Source organism: Medicago sativa, chromosome 4, assembly GCF_051527215.1.
Source record: "Medicago sativa cultivar Bolivia chromosome 4, Bolivia_mono, whole genome shotgun sequence".
Classification (NCBI taxonomy): Eukaryota; Viridiplantae; Streptophyta; class Magnoliopsida; order Fabales; family Fabaceae; genus Medicago; species Medicago sativa.
In genome coordinates, this window is record NC_140752.1 from 75900122 (window position 1) to 75912108 (window position 11987).

At 33.2% G+C, this 11987-nt stretch overlaps 1 protein-coding gene across 1 annotated transcript; it reads right to left on the reverse strand.

Moving 5' to 3' along the window:
• Nucleotides 1-3214: 3214 nt before the first annotated feature.
• Nucleotides 3215-5037, reverse strand: LOC146931975 (fe(2+) transport protein 1-like). The gene is made up of 3 exons (XM_085703553.1): nt 4372-5037; nt 3935-4084; nt 3215-3722 (listed from the first exon to the last, which is right to left on the reverse strand). The coding sequence occupies exons 1-3, from the start codon at nt 4978-4980 to the stop codon at nt 3417-3419; spliced, it is 1065 nt and encodes a 354-aa protein (XP_085559679.1). The 5' UTR covers nt 4981-5037; the 3' UTR covers nt 3215-3416.
• Nucleotides 5038-11987: the final 6950 nt, after the last annotated feature.

Consider the following 11987-nt stretch of genomic DNA (forward strand, 5'->3'; position numbering starts at 1 on the left):
AGGACGGTATCACCCTTAATTCTTCCTCTATGTTAGTAGGGAGTCACTTTAGTCCCTGAATAGGAAATGAGTCGTCACTTTAGTCATTGAATGTAGATAAATTGCAAAATAGACTTTGTTAGTCAATTTAGTCCATGAATACAGAATCCGTTAGTCAATTTAGTCCATGAATGTAGACTCCGTATCGTTAATCACTTTAGTCCCTCAAATTGACCAACACAGTCTACATTCATGGTCTGTTTTACAATTTCTCTAGATTCAGGGACTAAAGTGACTACTCATTTCCCATTCAGGGACTAAAGTGACTAATTCCCCATGCTAATTTTGGTGATGAGATAAAAGACTAAAATAAATTACGTATTTCATTTCATGAACAACCATTTTTTTTAAATTTAATTTCAAATAATACTTTCCTTTTTTTTGTTGACATTTTAAAACGCAAAGGAAAAAATCGAGAAAAGAAAACGATATAGGACAAAAATGCTACCTAATTATAATATAAAAGATTAAATCAAGAAAAAAATATAAAGGAATAAAGTGTTACTTGAAATCAATTTAAAGAAAGAATTGTGTGACTTTGTCAAAACTAAATGACCAAAGAATTATTCAAAAAAAAAAATGAGCAAAGAAAACTGCTTTTTAAAGCACCTTAATTTGCTCACGAGCCTCTTAACTTGCCAAAAAATCATGTAGTCCGACCAAGGACCCACTAGTCCAATTAGTGACTCACTGTCTTGAAATCACATGTTCGTGCTTTAAAACATTGGAATAAACAGACTTCACTCGTATTTAATATTCCCAAAAATCCAAAACGCAACTTAGATTGTATAATTCGAGCGGAAGCAAAATTACAAATTCTGAGGACGCGCGAGAAGCATGGAGGCGATAAGGAAATCTTCTTACCATAAATATGAGTAGAAAGATGGACCCTAACATAATTGTTTGTTTTTTCTATTGTGTTTATTTACATATCAATATAATCGTTCACAATTTGTTTGGCATAAACCACAATCAAAGGCTTTTGTTAAATAAGATCAAATAAGTTATAAGGAGCACTCAAGTGAGAAGATTTTTTTTCTATCGTGCGAAATGAGAACATTCAATCACAACCATTACTTAAATATATACGGCAAAGATAAGATTTTTAATATGTCACTTGTGAGTTGTGACCACCGTAAGGAACGTTCCATTCTGCCTCTCATCCCTCCTATTCTTCTTTAAGAGGAATGTCAGTGACACTCTCTTTTAAACATTTTCTCTAACACTCACTCATTTATTAAATGAAATTAATGTATGTCCCACCACTTTAAGTGGAACCCATTTTCAAAGTGTGAAACCCACCTTAATTTAAACGAGTGAGGAAGTGAGTGTTTGAAAGAGTGTTGAAAAGAGAGTGTTGCTAGCACTACTCTCTTCTTCAAAAGGATAGATGGCCTTATTGCAGTGTATCATTGATCACATAATCATTATTTTATGGAAAATGTTAACTAGTGCCCCCGGGGCACTGGTTAAGGAAACTAAAAGAAGAAAGTGAAAGTCAAAAAAGACACTTTTTAATCTTTTTATGCATTGATTACACAGCTTTCAAGACAAATATTACTATATTTGCTTTCTTAACCAAACCAGTGGGCACTGGTTAACAAGTCCCTTATTTTATTTTACAATGTTTTCCTCTTCTCTTGTTTCTCTTCTCAATTACAGAATTGATCACATAATAGAAATATCACTTGAGCTTAATGATTTTGGGAGTAAATGGATTAAATCATCTAGGACACAACACCAAAATCATTACTCCATCGGGTGAAGAAAAAAAAACCATGGTTAATATGTGGAAAGCAAAAAAAAAATCTGAATCGCAGTGGAAACATGGTAATGGTACGGGAGAAAATGAGGCAGAGAATGACCTAATCAGTAAATTGAGTTAGAGCATCCACAATGGTAGTTCCCTAACAATGACTCCTTAAATGGACCCCACGTGACACATCACTTATTAATAATTTTTTAATAAAAGTACCTATTAAGAACTCAATGACTCCAATGGCAATACACTAATAAGGACTCCAATGAAAAATACTTAAATATGTCCCACTATCTTTACATGTTAAACAAAAATAATTTATCTATTACTCATTTTTACAAGTGGGACCAAGTAGTACACATTTTATTACTTCTTTATGCAAGTGGGACCAAGTAGTACACATTTTATTACTTCTTTATGTAAGTGGGACCAAGTAGTACACATTTTATTACTTTTTTAAACGTGGGACCCGTTAGTTACCCAGGAGAGAGAGAGTCCTTATATAGTTGCCCGTTCCTTAACGGGGACTCAATTTTTCTTCCTCCAATGGAGGGTCCTTAACGGGGAGTGGTCCTTGTTAAGTAAGGACCCCCCATTGGAGATGCTCTTATACGTTAAAGTCAACTCACAGCGACATATTTTTATTCAAAATATATTCTTAGCCGTATTTAATTAATGGTTGTGATTGAATGTTCTCTTTTCTCCACAATATACAAGTCTTCTCCCTTGAATCGTATAGGTATAGATAGATAATGCTATAAGTCTAATTTGCCGTGATAGTGAAAATTACTTGCCTTTGGTTTGCCCCTTTAAAACTGAGATATAAGTTGTTACAAGACAAATGAAGAGTTGACTATTTTATGGAGGCAGTTGTCGTGATAGTTGGCCATGGTTACGTCTGCAACAAGTATTAGCTAAAATTGTAACCAAAAGTAAGTTATGTTAGTTGTTGATGGTTAATCAGTTAAGTTAGTTGTTGTTTCTGTTACAGTTAGTATTAGAATTGGATTATGTTAGTTGCAAATTAGTTATATTAGTTTTTAGTTGGTTGTGACTTGTGATAATTACTTTGGAATCTATATATAAAGATCATCTCACATCTATTGTAGTATTTATACATTTTTTCATTCGATCAATATAATTTCATTTCCACTTTTCTCTCTTCCATGCTCTTTATATATAGATCCCAAAGTAACTATTACATTTACAACCAACTAAAAACTAATTTAACGAACTTGCAAATAATCTAACTAATTTGCTAATTCTGATTAGTTCCTTTTGGTTCCTATCTTTTTGTTACTGATAGTTATGAAAGCAACTTGTATATATAAACAGTTAAACACCTACTCCCTAATCTTTCTCGCATTAAATCAGCTTTCATATTCCTCTTCTCTGATATTAAAACTACACAAAATATAGAGCCAATTATCATATTAATTTCCAGTTATTTATTCAAAATGTGAACATAACATAACATAGTTGGTTTGACATAACAATCAAACTTTCCTCTTTCAAGGTAACACATGAAATTTTTAGCTAATGTAGTTTAACAAAAACTATGAAGAGGCTCCTAACATTACAACATTAAAACATGTCTAACATAAAACATAATTAAGAATTAAGCCCATTTAGCCATGAGAGACATTCCACCAGCACCAAGGAATACTGCTACATAAGATTTTAATTGAAGCTTAATACTACCCTGCATCCTTTTACTCATGAAATCAGCAGCTAATAAGTCAACCAAAGCCATGTAGATTAAAAGACCAGCAGATGATGCATTAAGCAATCCAACGGTGATTAGTGCTACTGGACTATTCTCTTTGTAACTCGTTGACATGGCAAGTCCTATTGCAATTCCAAGAGGTGTTGTAATTGAGAAGAAGAATACCAACATTGCATTCTTTAAGAACTTGTACTTTGCCTGTTATAAAGATTGAAGTGTTAATTTCTATAAATTATTAACACACATAAATAAAATACCAAACGTATTACTAACACGGGTAACATGTCTTCGATTAGAGGAATCGGTGTTGAATAGGTTAATTTTCTCAATATTATTACACAATAAAGTAATTTAATTAATAAAGTTAATTAATTGAATATATATGGAGTAAAAATATTGAATCAAATTACCTGGAGAATGCAGCCACCAAGACCCATGCCTTCAAACATTTGATGGAAGCACATGGCTGCTATAAGACCTTTTATTGAGCACGTATTATTGGAGGCTCCCATTCCAAGTCCTATTACCACTGAATGAACTACAATTCCAAGTTCTAATACCTGTATTTTAATATCAAATTAGCACACTCACTCACAGTATCATGGTAGTAAGGTGAGACCTACATTACCCTTCGATGAATTGAAGGTAATCCATCTTTAATTTCGTTGATAAATGTTAGAGACATTAAATTTGGTCGCAAGTTTTATATTTTCCGTCCTTATTTCAGCTTCTTCTAATTGAACATGTTTGATTTGATCATTATTGAAAGCATACATATATTATATTTTTTAACAAATTATTTTGCATTCAAAATTAATATCATATAGAAGAAGTATATATATTATACCATGACCACTACGCGATAACGTAGAAGTTGTGGCTCGTCACTTTCATCTGTCTTGAACCCATGATAAATATGGTGACCACCATGTGAATGTCCAATATTAACATCACCAATCTCTTGATCATCTCCACCATTGCTCTCTGGAATCACAACTCCACTCTTACCCTTCTTACTATAATAACTAGTAGCTATAGAATCGACCATCATTGTGATCACCGCGGAGAACATAGCCACAAGTCCCGAAAAGGGAAACTCGCGCCATGGTTTCTCATCCAAACAATCACTCCACAACATCTCGTACGAATCAGGGAGTACATGCATGAACCCGGTCCCAAGAATAATACCAGCCGCGAAACATTTCACGATTATGAAAAGATCTCCTTCTGGGCTTAAAGCCGGGATTGAACGTGTCGCCAAGGGTAAACACACACCAATCACACTAGTTGCTAGGATTGAGAATATGGCTATGAGTTTTAGAGGCTGAGCTTTTTCTTTGTTGTTGCAACTGTTTGTGGATTCACTTTCACAATCAGCTAGTGCTTGTGATGTTAAAAAAGTGATTAAGATGAAAACAATGAAGATTGCTTTGTGTATAGTTACTGAATAAGCCATTATTTGATGTTTTCTAGCCTGTTATGCTAACTGAGCTATCTTGTATTGGTTTTGATTGAGTAATTAATCTTCATTATAATTTATATTTATAGACCTTTGCTACATTCTATTAGTCGCAAATTATCAATATATAATATAATTAATTAAATTATCCATTGAGGGATACAGAACACCAACTAGTACTGTGAGAGTGTGACTATACCGTACAGCATTTTTTTATCATAAGAAAATTAATACTATTACAAAATTAATTGTGTACAAATCAGTACTACGGCAAGGACGATTAATTATTATTGATTTGCACCAAGAATGTAAGGATAATATATAGTTTTAAATAAAAAAAAAACGGGTAGAGAAGTCAATGCATAGCGCAGGACACAGCCAAATGGAAACAATTTCCATTTACAAAGGGACAAACGAATAGACTATTAGAGTTCATGGTGTTATTGAAGAATGTTTCTGCCAATGCAATGTTTTTTATATTTTAAAAAGTGGTATACATGCATCACTCTATCTAGAATACGTTGTAATATAGTTGAAACATATGGTTAGATATTCCGCTTACATGTAAATTTAGTTTTTAGTCCAAAATTATACGGTTGGAAGATTATACTAAAATTTGATCATCAATCCTCTTAATGAAAGTTGATAATTAATTTTCTCTGGTCTTGCATGGAAGTATGACTCTCTTGATTTAATTTTAATTTACCAAAAAAAAAATATATGGTGATCTCAACTAGTTTGACTTTTATAACTATCAATCGTAATAATATTTCCTTTTTTATAAGTATATATATTGTTATATTTCCGTCGTACAAAAACCACATGTATAATACTTTTTATGTGAAGACAAAGTAAACTTAGTGACGTATTTGTGTACCAGTTGACATAAACAAATTGATAGTATTATACATAAACAAATTTTATTTTAGGTATTTAAATATTGATGCTTCATGCTTGAATGAGAGTCCATGAAAGTGTTTAAGGCATGATTAAAGCCTCGCCAAATAGAAGCTCGTGTTTAGTCTCGTGGGGTGGGTGTTAGGCACAAGTTTGTAGTAAGGTAAGAGAGTTTAATTAGTTAGAGGTTTAAATCAATGATCCAAAACGTCACGAGAAAGCTAATTTACCAAATTAATACGGTGGGTCAACCAGGTTAGGCATTGATCTATTTAATTAGCAGCTTTCTAACCTTGAAAAAACAGAACTCTGCCTATGGTACATTGTCAGCTAAAACTAAGAATAATAACGGCTTTCTATGTATTAAAAGCAATCTTCTTAGAAGACTTCTCAGACATTAAACATAGACATCTACTACATTTGATATTCCAATTTTAGTTTGTCAAGAGTCAAGACATAGGAGTCTTTGCTCAAAAAAAAAAAAAAAAGACATAGGAGTCTAGCCTCTTCTGATTGACATGAACTCCGTTGATAAATTGACACTCTTTTAGTTTTGATTAATAGAAAGGAAAAAAATTGTTACTAAACATTTGTTTTGAATACTTGAATCATTTAACTACTTGATTCAAGGTACAATCCTAACTGCTAAAATATTTCAATTGTATAGAGAGATCATCTACGGTTGCGTGTTAGGATGACTTGATTTACAATGAAAAATAGTTAAAAGACCGATCCAACAAATTTAAATACCTAAAATAAAATTTGAAATCAAGTATTTAAAAACTAACAACAACAAACTAACGGGACATTGAACCTCAATTGTTTCTTAAAATATTAGAGAATGCAAAAATGAATATATATTGTGCATTTACATGATTGATTAATTTTTCGCTAAATTATATTAATAGTAAAATTAGTGACTAAAATTGATGCTATGAGGCATAAATAACTAATATTAATATATTCCAAAAAAATTATTAATAAAGTTTTTTCTATCGGTTAAAAACAAAAAAGGTTTAAAGCCTAAAAAATTTGAGATCTAAAGTTGTTGGTGAAATTCTTTTCTTATCCCCACAAATCTCGCACGCCTTTCAGTTTTCAAAAATACTTCGTTCTAATTTTAAAATTTGGACGCATTTTACACATTAGTCCCATTTATTAAGAAAAAACATTACCTATGGTCAATTTAGCTACGATTTAACTGTGGTTAAATGCATTTTCAAAAATTTATACATCCAAATTTGAAAATGCGAATGTGTAAAATGCATACATAACAAATGATCCAAATAGTTGTAGTTTATTGTTTATATGTTGTTGATTGATGTGGTATAGGGTATTGCTTTTGACCCGTGACAGACAACAGGTGTTATATCATACGTTATTTTTATATATGATAGTCTTAATTGTAGCAGGGTTAAGCAGAAGACATGGAATTTTGGTGATTGTTAGTTATGCAAGTTGTAGTGCAGGTAGTAGTGGCATCGCGATTTGGAGTTTGAGATGTGTTTAGTTTATCTGTGTGTGACCACCACGGACCATCTTGGCAAAGTGATTGCATGTAGAATATGGCTTTGTGTGCAGAATTTTGGATCAAACCTATTTACTTAGGCACATGCAGTTTGCTAGTACGGGATGATGCATATGTTTTTTAAATTTGGAGGAAGGGATGATGCATATATTAGCTCTAGGGAGAACCAATATCAAATGCTGCATAATTACGTCACTTCCTGTATTATCTTGCTGCTTGGTTTATGGGTTGTTTTGTTTGGTATGTATATTTTGGTTTGTTTGGGTGTATACTTTTTGCAAGGAGGATTTGGAAAATTTTCATATCAGCATTTTACACATTGGGATTTTAAAATTTGATGTACAAAATGAACATTTTACACATCTAATTTTAAAATTTGAATGTGTAAAAAAAAAAAATGAAGTTGCATTTTGTTATAAGAGGGGTTCGAACCATATAGACAGGACATTCCAATTCTAAAATTCAGGTATGTAAAATTGATTATTTTGAAGTATGAAAAGAATAATTATGGCAGGAAAAAAACGAGATTTGGGGAGTGCGCGAAACAAGTAGAGGGTGGGAAAAGAATTTCACAAGCTTCTGATTTATTTGCAGTACACTTAAACCGGCCTAGCATACTAATGCAGTTGATTCCAGTTAATTGCCAACATACGAGAGGTACACCAAAAAAAGTTAAATGGTCAATTTTATACATTAATGTCTAACGACTGGCCACAATAATCTTTTAATGTATCAAAATTTTAAAATAGTCTCTGATTATTGATTATTCACTTCGTTAAGCAAAATAGTCTTTGACGTTAAAATACTCTATTAATCTTGTCTTATTTGTCCTTCAATATATTTATTTACTGTCATATCAGTTCATATAAGTAATTATTGTCATATCAATTCTTATAAGAAATGAGTTATTGCCAGCATGGAAGGACTATTTTAATGTCATAACTATTTTCGCTAACGGTGTGCATAATCAAAGAATATTTTAAAACTTTGATCCATTAAAAGTTTATTGTGTCTACTTTTTACACATTTAGAGACAAAAATGACAATTTGTCTAAAATAAACTCACTATTGTAAAAGTTAATTGAAAATTTACCTTATTTCTTACACACCTCCACAAATAGATTTTACATAACGTAGATTTTTTATATAAAAAATTAAGGTGATTCGATGGTGTCCGATCCAAAGTAGTGAAGATCTTTGGATTCAAAGAATGCTAAAGTTTTTACATTTACCTCCCTCCAAAGGCACTAGCAGATATTCATTATTTGCAATCAAAAGTACCAAATATCAGAAAAAACAAATATAAAATTAAATATTTTTTTAGCAAGAGCAAAGGTAATTCACTTCATTTATAATTAAAGAGTACAAAGTAGTCGGTACATCGTGAAAGATATGGGGGATATGATGGGATAAAGAAGCTCTAGCAATACTGCGAGCAATTTTAGTTGTTTGTCTCTTAACACACAACGCAACAAAGTCGTTTCTAGAAAGTAAAAGACTTCTACAATGAGAAACAAGATCACCAAACTCGTTAGAAAGAGTCGAGATGGTGTTTAACGCATCAGATAAAACTTTGGAAACAATTTCAAACGTAACATCATGTGTGCCATTTGAGATGGCCACCTTAATAACTTCCAATAAGCCTAGGGATTTAGCTTTCAGAACGACGGTAGAAGAGGCAAAGTAATATGATTTGCCTAGCAAGATTAGGCATGTATAGTCTAAAAAACACATATCATATCCAATGATAGAATTATCGTTGAAAGAGGTTCCGTCAGTATTACACTTGATCATGCATGTGCTAGTTTGGTCGAAGGTTGCTCCATATGCTCACTTCGAACGGGTACTTTTCTTCTTTGCATACATCCCCATTCATGTAGGGTGTCTTTTGCTCGGCTCACTATCACACTAGGATAGGTACTAGTGGCGTCTCATAGTTTACTATTACGACTCTTCCATAAGCTCTAGAGAGTCATTGCAGTTAGAACTTGCCATTGCATAACATGTCTAACAAAGCAAACAACATTGTTGTAAAATTGTTAGCAGTTGGGAGGAGCGCTTGGATGGTATCATGCAGCCCATGCAGATTCCAACATTAGTTAGCATTTGAGCAAACAAAAAATGTATGCATTTGCCTTTCAAGTAAAATTAGATCATTGAAGGTGAGAAAAACACAAGAAGGGGGGTTGAATTGTGTTTTGAAAAATTCTTCGTTTCTCTTAAAAACTGAACACACTAATCAGAAGCTAGGTGAGACAGCTTCTGAAGTGATAATCAGAATCTAAATGCAGCGGAATAAAACAGAGAGAGAGAAGAAGAACGACACAAAGCAATTATACTGGTTCCTTCCACAATCCGGAAGTAGTCCAGTCCCCCTTGCACTTCCAAGGAGATTTCACTATGAGTAATATCTGATTACAAATGCTCAAGCACACAAGCAAGAGACTTCCAATGCTCAAGCACACAAGCAAGAGACTTCCTTTGCTCAAGAACACAATCAAGAGACTTCCTAACTAAACAAAATTACACAGAAAATTGTTTAAGGTTGAACACTTGATATACAATCAGAGGTGCTCACAATACAAATCAGATACAGACTCAATGGACTTAAGAATTTCTAAGATATGACTTTGAGACACAGAAATTCTAAGTGAATGCAGAACAATTTCAGCAGAGGTTTGGTACTTGTGAAAATCTTGTGAGTCTTTCGTTTAGCGTTCTTGCATTACCAAATCTCTAGGTCTTCACTCCTTTATATAGAGGTGTGAAAGAGACGTTGTGAAATTGCCAGCACACCAAAGAGTCGTTATTGAAGCTTGATCTTTCACCAATGATCTTTTGCCTGATTTGGTTGTTGTCCTATGAAGAACCAATTTGAAATCCATTCCTTATCCAAAGGAACATATATGCAGGCGAGACCGTATTCTGGAGCTGTTTTCTTGTCTTGAAGCGTGGACACAAAACAGAGTAGTGGAGAACGTGGTTGTACAATTCGTACAAAGTACAATGTCAACGCTTTCGTCCAAAATGCAAGCACAAGCCTTCAAACACCTTTGAAATGACCGTTGCAAAATTCCACTAATCCTTTGTTTGTGTTTTCGAATCCAATGGACAGCTTTTGCATTGATAATTCTTCAATTCTTGAATCTTTTGCAAATCCAGTTGAGATTCAGCTTCTAGTGAAATAGCTTCTGATGAGGCAGCTTCTGATGATGCAGCTTCTGATGATATGACTTCTGCAGCTTCTGATGACGCAGCTTCTGATGATGTGGCTTCTGGACCTCTTGTCTTCAGAAGCACTATTCTTCAGGAGCAGCTTTACTTCAGGAGCGCTATTTCTTCAGGAGCAGCTTGACTTCAGGAGCGCTTTGCCTTCAGAATCATCTAAGCTTCATTTACTTTTGCTCTTTATTTGCTCATTCAGAACCAATGATGATGTAACTTTATAATTATGGTCCTGTACACTTGAACAAATATTAGCTAGTCCAATTTACAATTTTTAATACCTTGTTATCATCAAAACTCTTTAAGGTTCATTGTTAAACACATTTTGTTCCAACAATCTCCCCCTTTTTGATGATGACAAACAAAAGTATTTAAAATTGATCAATTGTTGTTAATCTAATTAACAAGTTGACTTTGGGGTTCTGAGGTTTGTAAGCTCAAACTCCCCCTGAGTCTGATAGTATTTAAGGTGAGGTTTGTAAGCTCCCCCTAAGTTCTATCCAGGTTAATTAAATTCATTTTTCGCACAATAAAAAATATCAGAGCTTAAAAACAAAATTGAATCATTGAAAGAATTAACTTATAGATAAGAAGAATGGTTCAATTAATTTTACTTGAATTTTGATACTCCTTCGTTCGTTCATAGCTTATACCAATAAGGTAAAAAATGATAGAAGTTTTTCAAAAAATTTCAAATGCCATTAATGGGGCTCAGAGCCTTTAAATACTTGTCACATATACTCCCCCTTTTGTCATTATCAAAAAAAGATAAAAAAAACATAAAAGACAAAAAGATTTGAGAAAAAAAAAACTCAAACAAAAGAGAGTATACAAGAAATTAATCAGATCAAAAATATATGAACATGAATATCTAAATTATCAGAAGCAGCTAAACAGTCAGAATCAGTAAGCATTCAGAAGCAAAGAGAATTAAAACATAATGGTTTCAGAAGCAAGGACTAGGAATTCAAAACAAACAACAAACAAAAAGAAAAACACAAGGGTGTGCAACTAAGTGTTGGTTTGATGTTGTTTCTTCATCTCCTCCATTTCTTCAATCTTCTTCTGCAACAGTTCTTCAAGCTGTTGTTGCCTCTGGAGAAGAGCCTGTTCCCTTTCCTTAGCTTCTTGCTGCTGCTGTGCCATCTGTTTCTTCAGAAGCTTACACAACCTGGCTTCTCTGGTCAAGTAGTCCGTTTCTGAGAAGAAAGGCTGGTTTGCCAGGAGCAGTGTAGAACTTCTTACTCTAAGACTCTGATTCAGATTTTCCATTAGCCTTCTGACTGATGCTTGCTTGACTCTGATGCATTTAGCCTTGATCTCTTCAATAAGCTCAGCTGCCCGGTTCTGAAGA